Below are 17,779 nucleotides of genomic sequence, written 5' to 3'. Positions count from 1 at the left end.
TACCTCGAATAAAACAATTCAAACTTTGAAAGGATAACAACATTGAAGTTAAAATCACTATCTGAAGTGTAAAGACTGACATAAGAATCGTGTACGGTCGTATTGGTTGCGCTGTGACTCGAAGCTCGCTCTCAGACGTTATCCCGTCACTGCCGAATGCGGTAACTTTTGCCTGCTGCGTTACCGCCCTGAGCCGTTTTGTCCCTCCTTAGAACAACCTGGTGGTCCATGAGCTACCTGAAGACGACCATATTTACATCCAGCTTATCGCGGACGTCCGATCTACACGAGTCCTTGAGTTACAAGAATCCCAACGTCATACCGTCCATCGATTCTAGCTTCCAAAGGGCTGGATTACAGGGGAACGCCACAACTCCCAGCTGCAAAGTTACCTCGAATAAAACAATTCAAACTTTGAAAGGATAACAACATTGAAGTTAAAATCACTATCTGAAGTGTAAAGACTGACATAAGAATCGTGTAGGGTCGTATTGGTTGCGCTGTGACTCGAAACTCGCTCTCAGACGTTATCCCGAATGCTGCGTTACCGCCCTGAGCCGTTTTGTCCCTCCTTAGAACAACCTGGTGGTCCATCAGTTACCTGAAGACGACCATATTGACACCCAGCTTAACGCGGACGTCCGATCTACACGAGTCCATGAGTCACAGGAATCCCAACCTCATACCATCCATCGATTCTAGCTTCCAAAGGGCTGGATTACAGGAGCTCGCCACAACTCTCAGCTGCAAAGTTATCTCGAATTAAACATTTCAAACTTTGCAAGGATAAGAACATTGAAGTTAAAATCACCATCTAAAGTGTAAAGACTGACATAAGAATCGTGTACGGTCGCATTGGTTGCGTTGTGACTCGAAGCTCGCTCTCAGACGTTATCCCGTCACTGCCGAATGCGGTAACTTTTGCCTGCTGCGTTACACCCTGAGCCGTTTTGTCCCTCCTTAGAACAACCTGGTGGTCCATGAGCTACCTGAAGACGACCATATTTACACCCAGCTTATCGCGGACATCCGATCTACACGAGTCCTTGAGTTACAGGAATCCCAACCTCATACCCTCCATCGATTCTAGCTTCCAAAGGGCTGGATTACAGGGGAACGCCACAACTCCCAGCTGCAAAGTTACCTCGAATAAAACAATTGAAACTTTGAAAGGATAACAACATTGAAGTTAAAATCACTATCTGAAGTGTAAAGACTGACATAAGAATCGTGTACGGTCGCATTGGTTGCGTTGTGACTCGAAGCTCGCTCTCAGACGTTATCCCGTCACTGCCGAATGCGGTAGCTTTTGCCTGCTGCGTTACCGCCCTGAGCCGTTTTGTCCCTCCTTAGAACAACCTGGTGGTCCATGAGCTACCTGAAGACGACCATATTTACACCCAGCTTATCGCGGACGTCCGATCTACACGAGTCCTTGAGTTACAGGAATCCCAACTTCATACCGTCCATCGATTTTAGCTTCCAAAGGGCTGGATTACAGGGGAACGCCACAACTCCCAGCTGCAAAGTTACCTCGAATAAAACAATTCAAACTTTGAAAGGATAACAACATTGAAGTTAAAATCACTATCTGAAGTGTAAAGACTGACATAAGAATCGTGTACGGTCGTATTGGTTGCGCTGTGACTCGAAGCTCGCTCTCAGACGTTATCCCGTATGCTGCGTTACCGCCCTGAGCCGTTTTGTCCCTCCTTAGAACAACCTGCTGGTCCATCAGTTACCTGAAGACGACCATATTGACACCCAGCTTAACGCGGACGTCCGATCTACACGAGTCCATGAGTCACAAGAATCCCAACCTCACACCATCCATCGATTCTAGCTTCCAAAGGGCTGGATTACAGGAGCTCGCCACAACTCTCAGCTGCAAAGTTATCTCGAATAAAATATTTCAAACTTTGCAAGGATAAGAACATTGAAGTTAAAATCACTATATAAAGTGTAAAGACTGACATAAGAATCGTGTACAGTCGCATTGGTTGCGTTGTGACTCGAAGCTCGCTCTCAGACGTTATCCCGTCACTGCCGAATGCGGTAACTTTTGACTGCTGCGTTACCGCCCTGAGCCGTTTTGTCCCTCCTTAGAACAACCTGGTGGTCCATGAGCTACCTGAAGACGACCATATTTACACCCAGCTTATCGCGGACGTCCGATCTACACGAGTCCTTGAGTTACAGGAATCCCAACCTCATACCCTCCATCGATTCTAGCTTCCAAAGGGCTGGATTACAGGGGAACTCCACAACTCCCAGCTGCAAAGTTACCTCGAATAAAACCATTGAAACTTTGAAAGGATAACAACATTGAAGTTAAAATCACTATCTGAAGTGTAAAGACTGACATAAGAATCGTGTACGGTCGCATTGGTTGCGTTGTGACTCGAAGCTCGCTCTCAGACGTTATCCCGTCACTGCCGAATGCGGTAGCTTTTGCCTGCTGCGTTACCGCCCTGAGCCGTTTTGTCCCTCCTTAGAACAACCTGGTGGTCCATGAGCTACCTGAAGACGACCATATTTACACCCAGCTTATCGCGGACGTCCGATCTACACGAGTCCTTGAGTTACAGGAATCCCAACTTCATACCGTCCATCGATTTTAGCTTCCAAAGGGCTGGATTACAGGGGAACGCCACAACTCCCAGCTGCAAAGTTACCTCGAATAAAACAATTCAAACTTTGAAAGGATAACAACATTGAAGTTAAAATCACTATCTGAAGTGTAAAGACTGACATAAGAATCGTGTACGGTCGCATTGGTTGCTTTGTGACTCGAAGCTCGCTCTCAGACGTTATCCCGTCACTGCCGAATGCGGTAACTTTTGCCTGCTGCGTTACCGCCCTGAGCCGTTTTGTCCCTTCTTAGAACAACCTGGTGGTCCATGAGCTACCTGAAGACGACCATATTTACACCCAGCTTATCGCGGACGTCCGATCTACACGAGTCCTTGAGTTACAGGAATCCCAACTTCATACCGTCCATCGATTCTAGTTTCCAAAGGGCTGGATTACAGGGGAACGCCACAACTCCCAGCTGCAAAGTTACCTCGAATAAAACAATTCAAACTTTGAAAGGATAACAACATTGAAGTTAAAATCACTATCTGAAGTGTAAAGACTGACATAAGAATCGTGTACGGTCGTATTGGTTGCGCTGTGACTCGAAGCTCGCTCTCAGACGTTATCCCGAATGCTGCGTTACCGCCCTGAGCCGTTTTGTCCCTCCTTAGAACAACCTGCTGGTCCATCAGTTACCTGAAGACGACCATATTGACACCCAGCTTAACGCGGACGTCCGATCTACACGAGTCCATGAGTCACAAGAATCCCAACCTCACACCATCCATCGATTCTAGCTTCCAAAGGGCTGGATTACAGGAGCTCGCCACAACTCTCAGCTGCAAAGTTATCTCGAATAAAACATTTCAAACTTTGCAAGGATAAGAACATTGAAGTTAAAATCACTATCTGAAGTGTAAAGACTGACATAAGAATCGTGTACAGTCGCATTGGTTGCGTTGTGACTCGAAGCTCGCTCTCAGACGTTATCCCGTCACTGCCGAATGCGGTAACTTTTGACTGCTGCGTTACCGCCCTGAGCCGTTTTGTCTCTCCTTAGAACAACCTGGTGGTCCATGAGCTACGTGAAGACGACCATATTTACACCCAGCTTATCGTGGACGTCCGATCTACACGAGTCCTTGAGTTACAGGAATCCCAACCTCATACCGTCCATCGATTCTAGCTTCCAAAGGGCTGGATTACAGGGGAACGCCACAACTCCCAGCTGCAAAGTTACCTCGAATAAAACAATTCAAACTTTGAAAGGATAACAACATTGAAGTTAAAATCACTATCTGAAGTGTAAAGACTGACATAAGAATCGTGTACGGTCGCATTGGTTGCGTTGTGACTCGAAGCTCGCTCTCAGACGTTATCCCGTCACTGCCGAATGCGGTAGCTTTTGCCTGCTGCGTTACCGCCCTGAGCCGTTTTGTCCCTCCTTAGAACAACCTGGTGGTCCATGAGCTACCTGAAGACGACCATATTTACACCCAGCTTATCGCGGACGTCCGATCTACACGAGTCCTTGAGTTACAGGAATCCCAACTTCATACCGTCCATCGATTTTAGCTTCCAAAGGGCTGGATTACAGGGGAACGCCACAACTCCCAGCTGCAAAGTTACCTCGAATAAAACAATTCAAACTTTGAAAGGATAACAACATTGAAGTTAAAATCACTATCTGAAGTGTAAAGACTGACATAAGAATCGTGTACGGTCGTATTGGTTGCGCTGTGACTCGAAGCTCGCTCTCAGACGTTATCCCGTATGCTGCGTTACCGCCCTGAGCCGTTTTGTCCCTCCTTAGAACAACCTGCTGGTCCATCAGTTACCTGAAGACGACCATATTGACACCCAGCTTAACGCGGACGTCCGATCTACACGAGTCCATGAGTCACAAGAATCCCAACCTCACACCATCCATCGATTCTAGCTTCCAAAGGGCTGGATTACAGGAGCTCGCCACAACTCTCAGCTGCAAAGTTATCTCGAATAAAATATTTCAAACTTTGCAAGGATAAGAACATTGAAGTTAAAATCACTATATAAAGTGTAAAGACTGACATAAGAATCGTGTACAGTCGCATTGGTTGCGTTGTGACTCGAAGCTCGCTCTCAGACGTTATCCCGTCACTGCCGAATGCGGTAACTTTTGACTGCTGCGTTACCGCCCTGAGCCGTTTTGTCCCTCCTTAGAACAACCTGGTGGTCCATGAGCTACCTGAAGACGACCATATTTACACCCAGCTTATCGCGGACGTCCGATCTACACGAGTCCTTGAGTTACAGGAATCCCAACCTCATACCCTCCATCGATTCTAGCTTCCAAAGGGCTGGATTACAGGGGAACTCCACAACTCCCAGCTGCAAAGTTACCTCGAATAAAACCATTGAAACTTTGAAAGGATAACAACATTGAAGTTAAAATCACTATCTGAAGTGTAAAGACTGACATAAGAATCGTGTACGGTCGCATTGGTTGCGTTGTGACTCGAAGCTCGCTCTCAGACGTTATCCCGTCACTGCCGAATGCGGTAGCTTTTGCCTGCTGCGTTACCGCCCTGAGCCGTTTTGTCCCTCCTTAGAACAACCTGGTGGTCCATGAGCTACCTGAAGACGACCATATTTACACCCAGCTTATCGCGGACGTCCGATCTACACGAGTCCTTGAGTTACAGGAATCCCAACTTCATACCGTCCATCGATTTTAGCTTCCAAAGGGCTGGATTACAGGGGAACGCCACAACTCCCAGCTGCAAAGTTACCTCGAATAAAACAATTCAAACTTTGAAAGGATAACAACATTGAAGTTAAAATCACTATCTGAAGTGTAAAGACTGACATAAGAATCGTGTACGGTCGCATTGGTTGCTTTGTGACTCGAAGCTCGCTCTCAGACGTTATCCCGTCACTGCCGAATGCGGTAACTTTTGCCTGCTGCGTTACCGCCCTGAGCCGTTTTGTCCCTTCTTAGAACAACCTGGTGGTCCATGAGCTACCTGAAGACGACCATATTTACACCCAGCTTATCGCGGACGTCCGATCTACACGAGTCCTTGAGTTACAGGAATCCCAACTTCATACCGTCCATCGATTCTAGTTTCCAAAGGGCTGGATTACAGGGGAACGCCACAACTCCCAGCTGCAAAGTTACCTCGAATAAAACAATTCAAACTTTGAAAGGATAACAACATTGAAGTTAAAATCACTATCTGAAGTGTAAAGACTGACATAAGAATCGTGTACGGTCGTATTGGTTGCGCTGTGACTCGAAGCTCGCTCTCAGACGTTATCCCGAATGCTGCGTTACCGCCCTGAGCCGTTTTGTCCCTCCTTAGAACAACCTGCTGGTCCATCAGTTACCTGAAGACGACCATATTGACACCCAGCTTAACGCGGACGTCCGATCTACACGAGTCCATGAGTCACAAGAATCCCAACCTCACACCATCCATCGATTCTAGCTTCCAAAGGGCTGGATTACAGGAGCTCGCCACAACTCTCAGCTGCAAAGTTATCTCGAATAAAACATTTCAAACTTTGCAAGGATAAGAACATTGAAGTTAAAATCACTATCTGAAGTGTAAAGACTGACATAAGAATCGTGTACAGTCGCATTGGTTGCGTTGTGACTCGAAGCTCGCTCTCAGACGTTATCCCGTCACTGCCGAATGCGGTAGCTTTTGCCTGCTGCGTTACCGCCCTGAGCCGTTTTGTCCCTCCTTAGAACAACCTGGTGGTCCATGAGCTACCTGAAGACGACCATATTTACACCCAGCTTATCGCGGACGTCCGATCTACACGAGTCCTTGAGTTACAGGAATCCCAACTTCATACCGTCCATCGATTTTAGCTTCCAAAGGGCTGGATTACAGGGGAACGCCACAACTCCCAGCTGCAAAGTTACCTCGAATAAAACAATTCAAACTTTGAAAGGATAACAACATTGAAGTTAAAATCACTATCTGAAGTGTAAAGACTGACATAAGAATCGTGTACGGTCGCATTGGTTGCTTTGTGACTCGAAGCTCGCTCTCAGACGTTATCCCGTCACTGCCGAATGCGGTAACTTTTGCCTGCTGCGTTACCGCCCTGAGCCGTTTTGTCCCTTCTTAGAACAACCTGGTGGTCCATGAGCTACCTGAAGACGACCATATTTACACCCAGCTTATCGCGGACGTCCGATCTACACGAGTCCTTGAGTTACAGGAATCCCAACTTCATACCGTCCATCGATTCTAGTTTCCAAAGGGCTGGATTACAGGGGAACGCCACAACTCCCAGCTGCAAAGTTACCTCGAATAAAACAATTCAAACTTTGAAAGGATAACAACATTGAAGTTAAAATCACTATCTGAAGTGTAAAGACTGACATAAGAATCGTGTACGGTCGTATTGGTTGCGCTGTGACTCGAAGCTCGCTCTCAGACGTTATCCCGAATGCTGCGTTACCGCCCTGAGCCGTTTTGTCCCTCCTTAGAACAACCTGCTGGTCCATCAGTTACCTGAAGACGACCATATTGACACCCAGCTTAACGCGGACGTCCGATCTACACGAGTCCATGAGTCACAAGAATCCCAACCTCACACCATCCATCGATTCTAGCTTCCAAAGGGCTGGATTACAGGAGCTCGCCACAACTCTCAGCTGCAAAGTTATCTCGAATAAAACATTTCAAACTTTGCAAGGATAAGAACATTGAAGTTAAAATCACTATCTGAAGTGTAAAGACTGACATAAGAATCGTGTACAGTCGCATTGGTTGCGTTGTGACTCGAAGCTCGCTCTCAGACGTTATCCCGTCACTGCCGAATGCGGTAACTTTTGACTGCTGCGTTACCGCCCTGAGCCGTTTTGTCTCTCCTTAGAACAACCTGGTGGTCCATGAGCTACGTGAAGACGACCATATTTACACCCAGCTTATCGTGGACGTCCGATCTACACGAGTCCTTGAGTTACAGGAATCCCAACCTCATACCGTCCATCGATTCTAGCTTCCAAAGGGCTGGATTACAGGGGAACGCCACAACTCCCAGCTGCAAAGTTACCTCGAATAAAACAATTCAAACTTTGAAAGGATAACAACATTGAAGTTAAAATCACTATCTGAAGTGTAAAGACTGACATAAGAATCGTGTTCGGTCGCATTGGTTGCTTTGTGACTCGAAGCTCGCTCTCAGACGTTATCCCGTCACTGCCGAATGCGGTAACTTTTGCCTGCTGCGTTACCGCCCTGAGCCGTTTTGTCCCTCCTTAGAACAACCTGGTGGTCCATGAGCTACCTGAAGACGACCATATTTACACCCAGCTTATCGCGGACGTCCGATCTACACGAGTCCTTGAGTTACAGGAATCCCAACCTCATACCCTCCATCGATTCTAGCTTCCAAAGGGCTGGATTACAGGGGAACGCCACAACTCCCAGCTGCAAAGTTACCTCGAATAAAACAATTGAAACTTTGAAAGGATAACAACATTGAAGTTAAAATCACTATCTGAAGTGTAAAGACTGACATAAGAATCGTGTACGGTCGCATTGGTTGCGTTGTGACTCGAAGCTCGCTCTCAGACGTTATCCCGTCACTGAAGAATGCGGTAACTTTTGCCTGCTGCGTTACCGCCCTGAGCCGTTTTGTCCCTCCTTAGAACAACCTGGTGGTCCATGAGCTACCTGAAGACGACCATATTTACACCCAGCTTATCGCGGACGTCCGATCTACACGAGTCCTTGAGTTACAGGAATCCCAACTTCATACCGTCCATCGATTCTAGCTTCCAAAGGGCTGGATTACAGGGGAACGCCACAACTCCCAGCTGCAAAGTTACCTCGAATAAAACAATTCAAACTTTGAAAGGATAACAACATTGAAATTAAAATCACTATCTGAAGTGTAAAGACTGACATAAGAATCGTGTACGGTCGCATTGGTTGCTTTGTGACTCGAAGCTCGCTCTCAGACGTTATCCCGTCACTGCCGAATGCGGTAACTTTTGCCTGCTGCGTTACCGCCCTGAGCCGTTTTGTCCCTTCTTAGAACAACCTGGTGGTCCATGAGCTACCTGAAGACGACCATATTTACACCCAGTTTATCGCGGACGTCCGATCTACACGAGTCCTTGAGTTACAGGAATCCCAACCTCATACCGTCCATCGATTCTAGCTTCCAAAGGGCTGGATTACAGGAGCTCGCCACAACTCTCAGCTGCAAACTTACCTCGAATAAAACATTTCAAACTTTGCAAGGATAAGAACATTGAAGTTAAAATCACTATCTGAAGTGTAAAGACTGACATAAGAATCGTGTACGGTCGCATTGGTTGCGTTGTGACTCGAAGCTCGCTCTCAGACGTTATCCCGTCACTGCCGAATGCGGTAACTTTTGCCTGCTGCGTTACCGCCCTGAGCCGTTTTGTCCCTCCTTAGAACAACCTGGTGGTCCATGAGCTACCTGAAGACGACCATATTTACACCCAGCTTATCGCGGACGTCCGATCTACACGAGTCCTTGAGTTACAGGAATCCCAACTTCATACCGTCCATCGATTCTAGCTTCCAAAGGGCTGGATTACAGGGGAACGCCACAACTCCCAGCTGCAAAGTTACCTCGAATAAAACAATTCAAACTTTGAAAGGATAACAACATTGAAGTTAAAATCACTATCTGAAGTGTAAAGACTGACATAAGAATCGTGTACGGTCGCATTGGTTGCTTTGTGACTCGAAGCTCGCTCTCAGACGTTATCCCGTCACTGCCGAATGCGGTAACTTTTGCCTGCTGCGTTACCGCCCTGAGCCGTTTTGTCCCTTCTTAAGCGAGGGTCTCACATGCGTAAAAGTTCGACAGAAACGCGGTACAGAAACTGAAACGTATTTTACTTTTCTACTCCGTTTTCGTTTACGTTTCTGGGTTTGGCGCACACTAGGAAGCGTAAAAATTCTTTGTCGGATTCGACATTTCGAATACAGTGCCATCTATTTGAGTCTGTTTCGGTAAATAACGAACAAACATGAAAAATGGCGCTTAACAAAGGTTTAGCGGCTTTGTATTATTCCTATTCGGCCCAGCTTTTGGTATTAATCGCGACATACAAAAAATTAAAAGAAAGGAAAAAGAAAAAGATATGGATCAGAAAGATATTTCAATTTAGACACCAATATGGATTCGGTAATACTTTGATTCCACAGCTTCGGAATCATGATCAGGAATACTACTTCCAGTAAGAATAGCCACAGATTTATTTATTTATACATTTCTTGCTAATTATTGGAATATTATATATAGATTTATGAGAATGACCCCTGTAACATTTGAAAATATCCTGCAAAGAGTTGGAAGATTAATTGAAAAGAAAACTACTCGTTGGCGAGAGCCAATTTCTCCCAGAGATAGATTGGCGATTACTTTAAGGTAATGATTTGTTTGTATAGAATCAATTAATTTAATTTGTAATAAATTTGCAGATTTTTAGCAAGCGGAGAAACGTATCGGAGCTTAAGCTACGCATTCAGAGTTGGGCGTTCTACAATTTCTCATATTGTAAAATCAACATGTCAGGTACACAATATGATTTCTGCATATGTTATACTGAATAGTTTTTCAACTTCAATTGTCGTAGGTTATTTGGGAAAACCTTAAAGATGAGTACATGGTAATGCCCAAAACTCCCGAGGAGTGGCAGATAATAGCCGATGCGTTTGAAAAGCGATGGCAACTTCCTCATTGTGTAGGTAGTATCGATGGAAAGCATGTATATATGGAGTGCCCCAAAAATACAGGAACTTTAAACTACAATTATAAAGGCACATTCAGTAAAGTACTTCTTGCCGTTTCGGACTCAGCATACAAATTCCTATTTGTTGATTTTGGCCATTATGGTTCAGAGAGCGATGGCGGTATTTTTAGAAAGTGTATATTTGGGAAACGTTTGCTAACAAATGCAATTAATCTTCCACCACCTGCACTTTTACCAAAATCAAATATCATATACCCATATTTTTTCATTGGAGACGAAGCTTTCCCATTGAAGACTAATTTAATGCGGCCCTACCCACGAAAATCGAATTTTAATCATAATGAACGTATTTACAACTACCGATTAAGTAGAGCCCGCAGGGTGGTGGAAAATGCGTTTGGCATTCTTTCTGCACGATTTAGAATATTCAAACGGCCCCTAAACTATGGTGAATCTGCAGTACCTTCCATAGTATCAGCAGCTTTAGTTCTTCATAACTATTTACTAACCGAGGTACCCAACACATATTGTCCAGTTGGTTATGCAGATAGGGAGGATGCAAACCACAACCTTGTTCCGGGTCAGTGGCGCGACGAAACAAATATCCCGAATCTGAATGATCGATTAGGTTCAAACATGTATAGCCAGGATGCCAAAGTATTAAGGGACAAGCTAGCTAAATACTTAAATGAAGAAGGGGAGGTTCCATGGCAGAATGATATGGTTTACCGTGGTTTACCGCCATAGTATGCTATGAATAAGTAAATAACATACACATAAAAGTCTTGTATGAACATTAAATTTCTTTATTTTGGTTTGATTTATGAAAAATATTTTTCTTCTTTTTCTAACATTAACAACTCGATTTGTTTCATTACTGCGAATTGGTCTTTACCACTAAAATTCCTCAGCCTGTTTTGCAATAAATCACAAAACAGTTTGATTTTATCTGCTGGCTCGGATTCATTATTTGTAACAATAGCACTGGCAATAGTGCTTGATGTGTCTGAAAATGTTTTCAGAGCATCACTGAATGCAACATCGATATCCATGGTTTTAGCTTTTTTCTTTGGTGGCAGCTGACTTTGGGTGTTGCTACGTTTATTTGAGTCAATACTCGACCTACTGCAACTTGTACCTGGCCTGCTTTGTCTAAAATAAGATATTTTCAGTGAGCCATGTGGCATTTCATTGAATATGGACAATATTATAACTATTTATTTACTCCTGACAAGAGCTTCGGCTATCGTCTTCCTGGTTTTCATTTATTGGTGTAGCAGGCCGGGGGATGTGAAGGACATCGTCTATATCATCTTGATTAAGTTGAGTGTCATCAACAGTGTCACAAAGATTTATACTGGTGTCATTTGTTATTGTACTTCATTATAAATAATTCAATAATTGCATTACAAATTTCACACCCTTCATAATATATGATTTAAAGTTTAAATACCTCTCTGCTTGAACATCAATACCACTCAGAATATTGTCCATGATATCAAAAAGCTCCCAGTTCGATTTCAGAACCTCCTTACTACCACTACCACTAACCGACGTTTCCTTAATTCGCCTCTTATCTCTTCGATACCGATCGCGTTGTGTTTTCCACCATTTTTCTGCATCCTTTGCTTTAAAACAAACAGGGGTTTTATATGTGGTTACCCGTTGGATCGTGGATATAGTTCCATAGTGCCCATATCATTAAACCGAGGCTTAAAAGTTAAAACATATTACGAACCTGATAAACCATGTGCTGCCCCAATGGCTTGCCATATCGTTTGTTTGAACACGGTATCTTTATAGTTTTTTTCTTTCTTATCATACAGACATGGATAAGTTCTTACTCTTTCAACAAATTGTTCCAATTCAGCACGCTTATCCGCTCTACTCTTTTTACTCTCCGCCATTTTTTTTTATTGTGAGTGACATCACCGATCGCATATCTGATTGGCTGGAGCTTAGCGTAAAATGTTTTACGACGGAAAAAGTTGAGACAATTTCAACTCTCTTTTCTAGTACGTTTACGTCGAAGTTTTTTGTACGTTTACGTTTCAGTTTACGTTTCTGTCGAACTTTTACGCATGTGAGACCCTCGCTTTAGAACAACCTGGTGGTCCATGAGCTACCTGAAGACGACCATATTTACACCCAGTTTATCGCGGACGTCCGATCTACACGAGTCCTTGAGTTACAGGAATCCCAATCTCATACCGTCCATCGATTCTAGCTTCCAAAGGGCTGGATTACAGGAGCTCGCCACAACTCTCAGCTGCAAACTTACCTCGAATAAAACATTTCAAACTTTGCAAGGATAAGAACATTGAAGTTAAAATCACTATCTGAAGTGTAAAGACTGACATAAGAATCGTGTACGGTCGCATTGGTTGCGTTGTGACTCGAAGCTCGCTCTCAGACGTTATCCCGTCACTGCCGAATGCGGTAACTTTTGCCTGCTGCGTTACCGCCCTGAGCCGTTTTGTCCCTCCTTAGAACAACCTGGTGGTCCATGAGCTACCTGAAGACGACCATATTTACACCCAGCTTATCGCGGACGTCCGATCTACACGAGTCCTTGAGTTACAGGAATCCCAACCTCATACCGTCCATCGATTCTAGCTTCCAAAGGGCTGGATTACAGGGGAACGCCACAACTCCCAACTGCAAAGTTATCTCGAATAAAACATTTCAAACTTTGCAAGGATAAGAACATTGAAGTTAAAATCACTATCTAAAGTGTAAAGACTGACATAAGAATCGTGTACGGTCGTATTGGTTGCGCTGTGACTCGAAGCTCGCTCTCAGACGTTATCCCGAATGCTGCGTTACCGCCCTGAGCCGTTTTGTCCCTCCTTAGAACAACCTGGTGATCCATGAGCTACCTGAAGACGACCATATTGACACCCAGCTTAACGCGGACGTCCGATCTACACGAGTCAATGAGTCACAGGAATCCCAACCTCATACCATCCATCGATTCTAGCTTCCAAAGGGCTGGATTACAGGAGCTCGCCACAACTCTCAGCTGCAAAGTTATCTCGAATAAAACATTTCAAACTTTGCAAGGATAAGAACATTGAAGTTAAAATCACTATCTAAAGTGTAAAGACTGACATAAGAATCGTGTACGGTCGTATTGGTTGCGCTGTGACTCGAAGCTCGCTCTCAGACGTTATCCCGAATGCTGCGTTACCGCCCTGAGCCGTTTTGTCCCTCCTTAGAACAACCTGGTGATCCATGAGCTACCTGAAGACGACCATATTTACACCCAGCTTATCGCGGACGTCCGATCTACACGAGTCCTTGAGTTACAGGAATCCCAACCTCATACCGTCCATCGATTCTAGCTTCCAAAGGGCTGGATTACAGGGGAACGCCACAACTCCCAACTGCAAAGTTACCTCGAATAAAACATTTCAAACTTTGCAAGGATAACAACATTGAAGTTAAAATCACTATCTGAAGTGTAAAGACTGACATAAGAATCGTGTACGGTCGTATTGGTTGCGCTGTGACTCGAAGCTCGCTCTCAGACGTTATCCCGAATGCTGCGTTACCGCCCTGAGCCGTTTTGTCCCTCCTTAGAACAACCTGGTGGTCCATCAGATACCTGAAAACGACCATATTGACACCCAGCTTAACGCGGACGTCCGATCTACACGAGTCCATGAGTCACAGGAATCCCAACCTCATACCATCCATCGATTCTAGCTTCCAAAGGGCTGGATTACAGGAGCTCGCCACAACTCTCAGCTGCAAAGTTATCTCGAATAAAACATTTCAAACTTTGCAAGGATAAGAACATTGAAGTTAAAATCACTATCTAAAGTGTAAAGACTGACATAAGAATCGTGTACGGTCGTATTGGTTGCGCTGTGACTCGAAGCTCGCTCTCAGACGTTATCCCGAATGCTGCGTTACCGCCCTGAGCCGTTTTGTCCCTCCTTAGAACAACCTGGTGGTCCATGAGCTACCTGAAGACGACCATATTTACACCCAGCTTATCGCGGACGTCCGATCTACACGAGTCCTTGAGTTACAGGAATCCCAACCTCATACCGTCAATCGATTCTAGCTTCCAAAGGGCTGGATTACAGGGGAACGCCACAACTCCCAACTGCAAAGTTATCTCGAATAAAACATTTCAAACTTTGCAAGGATAAGAACATTGAAGTTAAAATCACTATCTAAAGTGTAAAGACTGACATAAGAATCGTGTACGGTCGTATTGGTTGCGCTGTGACTCGAAGCTCGCTCTCAGACGTTATCCCGAATGCTGCGTTACCGCCCTGAGCCGTTTTGTCCCTCCTTAGAACAACCTGGTGATCCATGAGCTACCTGAAGACGACCATATTTACACCCAGCTTATCGCGGACGTCCGATCTACACGAGTCCTTGAGTTACAGGAATCCCAACCTCATACCGTCCATCGATTCTAGCTTCCAAAGGGCTGGATTACAGGGGAACGCCACAACTCCCAACTGCAAAGTTACCTCGAATAAAACATTTCAAACTTTGCAAGGATAACAACATTGAAGTTAAAATCACTATCTGAAGTGTAAAGACTGACATAAGAATCGTGTACGGTCGTATTGGTTGCGCTGTGACTCGAAGCTCGCTCTCAGACGTTATCCCGAATGCTGCGTTACCGCCCTGAGCCGTTTTGTCCCTCCTTAGAACAACCTGGTGGTCCATCAGATACCTGAAAACGACCATATTGACACCCAGCTTAACGCGGACGTCCGATCTACACGAGTCCATGAGTCACAGGAATCCCAACCTCATACCATCCATCGATTCTAGCTTCCAAAGGGCTGGATTACAGGAGCTCGCCACAACTCTCAGCTGCAAAGTTATCTCGAATAAAACATTTCAAACTTTGCAAGGATAAGAACATTGAAGTTAAAATCACTATCTAAAGTGTAAAGACTGACATAAGAATCGTGTACGGTCGTATTGGTTGCGCTGTGACTCGAAGCTCGCTCTCAGACGTTATCCCGAATGCTGCGTTACCGCCCTGAGCCGTTTTGTCCCTCCTTAGAACAACCTGGTGGTCCATGAGCTACCTGAAGACGACCATATTTACACCCAGCTTATCGCGGACGTCCGATCTACACGAGTCCTTGAGTTACAGGAATCCCAACCTCATACCGTCCATCGATTCTAGCTTCCAAAGGGCTGGATTACAGGGGAACGCCACAACTCCCAACTGCAAAGTTACCTCGAATAAAACATTTCAAACTTTGCAAGGATAACAACATTGAAGTTAAAATCACTATCTGAAGTGTAAAGACTGACATAAGAATCGTGTACGGTCGTATTGGTTGCGCTGTGACTCGAAGCTCGCTCTCAGACGTTATCCCGAATGCTGCGTTACCGCCCTGAGCCGTTTTGTCCCTCCTTAGAACAACCTGGTGGTCCATCAGATACCTGAAAACGACCATATTGACACCCAGCTTAACGCGGACGTCCGATCTACACGAGTCCATGAGTCACAGGAATCCCAACCTCATACCATCCATCGATTCTAGCTTCCAAAGGGCTGGATTACAGGAGCTCGCCACAACTCTCAGCTGCAAAGTTATCTCGAATAAAACATTTCAAACTTTGCAAGGATAAGAACATTGAAGTTAAAATCACTATCTAAAGTGTAAAGACTGACATAAGAATCGTGTACGGTCGTATTGGTTGCGCTGTGACTCGAAGCTCGCTCTCAGACGTTATCCCGAATGCTGCGTTACCGCCCTGAGCCGTTTTGTCCCTCCTTAGAACAACCTGGTGGTCCATGAGCTACCTGAAGACGACCATATTTACACCCAGCTTATCGCGGACGTCCGATCTACACGAGTCCTTGAGTTACAGGAATCCCAACCTCATACCGTCCATCGATTCTAGCTTCCAAAGGGCTGGATTACAGGGGAACGCCACAACTCCCAACTGCAAAGTTACCTCGAATAAAACATTTCAAACTTTGCAAGGATAACAACATTGAAGTTAAAATCACTATCTGAAGTGTAAAGACTGACATAAGAATCGTGTACGGTCGTATTGGTTGCGCTGTGACTCGAAGCTCGCTCTCAGACGTTATCCCGAATGCTGCGTTACCGCCCTGAGCCGTTTTGTCCCTCCTTAGAACAACCTGGTGGTCCATCAGATACCTGAAAACGACCATATTGACACCCAGCTTAACGCGGACGTCCGATCTACACGAGTCCATGAGTCACAGGAATCCCAACCTCATACCATCCATCGATTCTAGCTTCCAAAGGGCTGGATTACAGGAGCTCGCCACAACTCTCAGCTGCAAAGTTATCTCGAATAAAACATTTCAAACTTTGCAAGGATAAGAACATTGAAGTTAAAATCACTATCTAAAGTGTAAAGACTGACATAAGAATCGTGTACGGTCGTATTGGTTGCGCTGTGACTCGAAGCTCGCTCTCAGACGTTATCCCGAATGCTGCGTTACCGCCCTGAGCCGTTTTGTCCCTCCTTAGAACAACCTGGTGGTCCATGAGCTACCTGAAGACGACAATATTTACACCCATCTTATCGCGGACGTCCGATCTACACGAGTCCTTGAGTTACAGGAATCCCAACCTCATACCGTCCATCGATTCTAGCTTCCAAAGGGCTGGATTACAGGGGAACGCCACAACTCCCAGCTGCAAAGTTACCTCGAATAAAACATTTCAAACTTTGCAAGGATAACAACATTGAAGTTAAAATCACTATCTGAAGTGTAAAGACTGACATAAGAATCGTGTACGGTCGTATTGGTTGCGCTGTGACTCGAAGCTCGCTCTCAGACGTTATCCCGAATGCTGCGTTACCGCCCTGAGCCGTTTTGCCCCTCCTTAGAACAACCTGGTGGTCCATCAGTTACCTGAAGACGACCATATTGACACCCAGCTTAACGCGGACGTCCGATCTACACGAGTCCATGAGTCACAGGAATCCCAACCTCATACCATCCATCGATTCTAGCTTCCAAAGGGCTGGATTACAGGAGCTCGCCACAACTCTCAGCTGCAAAGTTATCTCGAATAAAACATTTCAAACTTTGCAAGGATAAGAACATTGAAGTTAAAATCACTATCTAAAGTGTAAAGACTGACATAAGAATCGTGTACAGTCGCATTGGTTGCGTTGTGACTCGAAGCTCGCTCTCAGACGTTATCCCGTCACTGCCGAATGCGGTTACTTTTGACTGCTGCGTTACCGCCCTGAGCCGTTTTGTCCCTCCTTAGAACAACCTGGTGGTCCATGAGCTACCTGAAGACGACCATATTTACACCCAGCTTATCGCGGACGTCCGATCTACACGAGTCCTTGAGTTACAGGAATCCCAACCTCATACCGTCAATCGATTCTAGCTTCCAAAGGGCTGGATTACAGGGGAACGCCACAACTCCCAGCTGCAAAGTTACCTCGAATAAAACAATTCAAACTTTGAAAGGATAA

The 17,779-nt window shown here is 45.2% G+C and overlaps 1 protein-coding gene, 20 non-coding genes and 18 pseudogenes across 21 annotated transcripts; all 39 read right to left on the bottom strand.

The window, feature by feature from the left end:
* Nucleotides 1-82: 82 nt before the first annotated feature.
* LOC149606391 (signal recognition particle RNA) lies at nt 83-381 on the bottom strand. The gene has a single exon (XR_016377657.1).
* A 90-nt stretch (nt 382-471) lies between these two features.
* LOC149606390 (signal recognition particle RNA) lies at nt 472-745 on the bottom strand (annotated as a pseudogene).
* A 90-nt stretch (nt 746-835) lies between these two features.
* LOC149606389 (signal recognition particle RNA) lies at nt 836-1,133 on the bottom strand. Its single transcript, XR_016377191.1, has one exon.
* A 90-nt stretch (nt 1,134-1,223) lies between these two features.
* On the bottom strand, nt 1,224-1,522 carry LOC149606388 (signal recognition particle RNA). Its single transcript, XR_016377164.1, has one exon.
* Nucleotides 1,523-1,612: 90 nt separating this feature from the next.
* LOC149606387 (signal recognition particle RNA) lies at nt 1,613-1,886 on the bottom strand (annotated as a pseudogene).
* A 90-nt stretch (nt 1,887-1,976) lies between these two features.
* LOC149606386 (signal recognition particle RNA) lies at nt 1,977-2,275 on the bottom strand. The gene has a single exon (XR_016377171.1).
* A 90-nt stretch (nt 2,276-2,365) lies between these two features.
* Nucleotides 2,366-2,664, bottom strand: LOC149606385 (signal recognition particle RNA). Its single transcript, XR_016377163.1, has one exon.
* A 90-nt stretch (nt 2,665-2,754) lies between these two features.
* LOC149606384 (signal recognition particle RNA) lies at nt 2,755-3,053 on the bottom strand. The gene has a single exon (XR_016377192.1).
* Nucleotides 3,054-3,142: 89 nt separating this feature from the next.
* On the bottom strand, nt 3,143-3,417 carry LOC149606383 (signal recognition particle RNA; annotated as a pseudogene).
* A 90-nt stretch (nt 3,418-3,507) lies between these two features.
* On the bottom strand, nt 3,508-3,806 carry LOC149606382 (signal recognition particle RNA). Its single transcript, XR_016377161.1, has one exon.
* A 90-nt stretch (nt 3,807-3,896) lies between these two features.
* Nucleotides 3,897-4,195, bottom strand: LOC149606381 (signal recognition particle RNA). The gene has a single exon (XR_016377162.1).
* Nucleotides 4,196-4,284: 89 nt separating this feature from the next.
* LOC149606380 (signal recognition particle RNA) lies at nt 4,285-4,559 on the bottom strand (annotated as a pseudogene).
* An 89-nt stretch (nt 4,560-4,648) lies between these two features.
* On the bottom strand, nt 4,649-4,948 carry LOC149606379 (signal recognition particle RNA). The gene has a single exon (XR_016377166.1).
* An 89-nt stretch (nt 4,949-5,037) lies between these two features.
* Nucleotides 5,038-5,337, bottom strand: LOC149606378 (signal recognition particle RNA). The gene has a single exon (XR_016377158.1).
* An 89-nt stretch (nt 5,338-5,426) lies between these two features.
* Nucleotides 5,427-5,726, bottom strand: LOC149606377 (signal recognition particle RNA). Its single transcript, XR_016377180.1, has one exon.
* Nucleotides 5,727-5,815: 89 nt separating this feature from the next.
* LOC149606376 (signal recognition particle RNA) lies at nt 5,816-6,090 on the bottom strand (annotated as a pseudogene).
* An 89-nt stretch (nt 6,091-6,179) lies between these two features.
* Nucleotides 6,180-6,479, bottom strand: LOC149606375 (signal recognition particle RNA). The gene has a single exon (XR_016377168.1).
* An 89-nt stretch (nt 6,480-6,568) lies between these two features.
* Nucleotides 6,569-6,868, bottom strand: LOC149606374 (signal recognition particle RNA). The gene has a single exon (XR_016377179.1).
* An 89-nt stretch (nt 6,869-6,957) lies between these two features.
* LOC149606373 (signal recognition particle RNA) lies at nt 6,958-7,232 on the bottom strand (annotated as a pseudogene).
* Nucleotides 7,233-7,321: 89 nt separating this feature from the next.
* LOC149606372 (signal recognition particle RNA) lies at nt 7,322-7,621 on the bottom strand. The gene has a single exon (XR_016377155.1).
* An 89-nt stretch (nt 7,622-7,710) lies between these two features.
* Nucleotides 7,711-8,010, bottom strand: LOC149606371 (signal recognition particle RNA). Its single transcript, XR_016377167.1, has one exon.
* An 89-nt stretch (nt 8,011-8,099) lies between these two features.
* LOC149606370 (signal recognition particle RNA) lies at nt 8,100-8,399 on the bottom strand. The gene has a single exon (XR_016377124.1).
* An 89-nt stretch (nt 8,400-8,488) lies between these two features.
* On the bottom strand, nt 8,489-8,788 carry LOC149606369 (signal recognition particle RNA). Its single transcript, XR_016377126.1, has one exon.
* Nucleotides 8,789-8,877: 89 nt separating this feature from the next.
* On the bottom strand, nt 8,878-9,177 carry LOC149606368 (signal recognition particle RNA). The gene has a single exon (XR_016377703.1).
* A 1,924-nt stretch (nt 9,178-11,101) lies between these two features.
* LOC149606367 (uncharacterized) lies at nt 11,102-12,413 on the bottom strand. The gene is made up of 4 exons (XM_089860344.1): nt 12,057-12,413; nt 11,772-11,946; nt 11,544-11,696; nt 11,102-11,470 (listed from the first exon to the last, which is right to left on the bottom strand). Exons 1-4 carry the CDS (start codon nt 12,223-12,225, stop codon nt 11,140-11,142), a joined length of 828 nt encoding a protein of 275 aa, XP_089716470.1. The 5' UTR covers nt 12,226-12,413; the 3' UTR covers nt 11,102-11,139.
* Nucleotides 12,414-12,677: 264 nt separating this feature from the next.
* LOC149606366 (signal recognition particle RNA) lies at nt 12,678-12,977 on the bottom strand. Its single transcript, XR_016377685.1, has one exon.
* An 89-nt stretch (nt 12,978-13,066) lies between these two features.
* On the bottom strand, nt 13,067-13,341 carry LOC149606365 (signal recognition particle RNA; annotated as a pseudogene).
* Nucleotides 13,342-13,430: 89 nt separating this feature from the next.
* On the bottom strand, nt 13,431-13,705 carry LOC149606364 (signal recognition particle RNA; annotated as a pseudogene).
* An 89-nt stretch (nt 13,706-13,794) lies between these two features.
* Nucleotides 13,795-14,069, bottom strand: LOC149606363 (signal recognition particle RNA; annotated as a pseudogene).
* An 89-nt stretch (nt 14,070-14,158) lies between these two features.
* Nucleotides 14,159-14,433, bottom strand: LOC149606362 (signal recognition particle RNA; annotated as a pseudogene).
* Nucleotides 14,434-14,522: 89 nt separating this feature from the next.
* On the bottom strand, nt 14,523-14,797 carry LOC149606361 (signal recognition particle RNA; annotated as a pseudogene).
* An 89-nt stretch (nt 14,798-14,886) lies between these two features.
* On the bottom strand, nt 14,887-15,161 carry LOC149606360 (signal recognition particle RNA; annotated as a pseudogene).
* Nucleotides 15,162-15,250: 89 nt separating this feature from the next.
* LOC149606359 (signal recognition particle RNA) lies at nt 15,251-15,525 on the bottom strand (annotated as a pseudogene).
* An 89-nt stretch (nt 15,526-15,614) lies between these two features.
* Nucleotides 15,615-15,889, bottom strand: LOC149606358 (signal recognition particle RNA; annotated as a pseudogene).
* Nucleotides 15,890-15,978: 89 nt separating this feature from the next.
* On the bottom strand, nt 15,979-16,253 carry LOC149606357 (signal recognition particle RNA; annotated as a pseudogene).
* Nucleotides 16,254-16,342: 89 nt separating this feature from the next.
* LOC149606356 (signal recognition particle RNA) lies at nt 16,343-16,617 on the bottom strand (annotated as a pseudogene).
* Nucleotides 16,618-16,706: 89 nt separating this feature from the next.
* LOC149606355 (signal recognition particle RNA) lies at nt 16,707-16,981 on the bottom strand (annotated as a pseudogene).
* Nucleotides 16,982-17,070: 89 nt separating this feature from the next.
* Nucleotides 17,071-17,345, bottom strand: LOC149606354 (signal recognition particle RNA; annotated as a pseudogene).
* An 89-nt stretch (nt 17,346-17,434) lies between these two features.
* On the bottom strand, nt 17,435-17,734 carry LOC149606353 (signal recognition particle RNA). Its single transcript, XR_016377136.1, has one exon.
* Between the last annotated feature and the right edge of the window lie 45 nt (nt 17,735-17,779).

The sequence above is a fragment of the Phalangium opilio genome, unplaced genomic scaffold (assembly GCF_054372755.1).
Source record: "Phalangium opilio isolate 3A_F unplaced genomic scaffold, DU_Popi_V2 ptg000352l_1, whole genome shotgun sequence".
Classification (NCBI taxonomy): Eukaryota; Metazoa; Arthropoda; class Arachnida; order Opiliones; family Phalangiidae; genus Phalangium; species Phalangium opilio.
The sequence above is the reverse complement of the archived record's forward strand: the minus strand, read 5'-3'. Positions and strand labels throughout refer to the sequence as shown.

Coding starts and splice junctions, on each gene's coding strand:
- LOC149606367 (XM_089860344.1), bottom strand. CDS start 12,225: ATGGCGGAGAGTAAAAAGAGTAGAGCGGATAAGCGTGCTGAATTGGAA. Junction 11,947..12,056: donor GGCAGCACATGGTTTATCAG/GTTCGTAATATG, acceptor TTTGTTTTAAAG/CAAAGGATGCAGAAAAATGG. Junction 11,697..11,771: donor ATTGATGTTCAAGCAGAGAG/GTATTTAAACTT, acceptor TTTATAATGAAG/TACAATAACAAATGACACCA.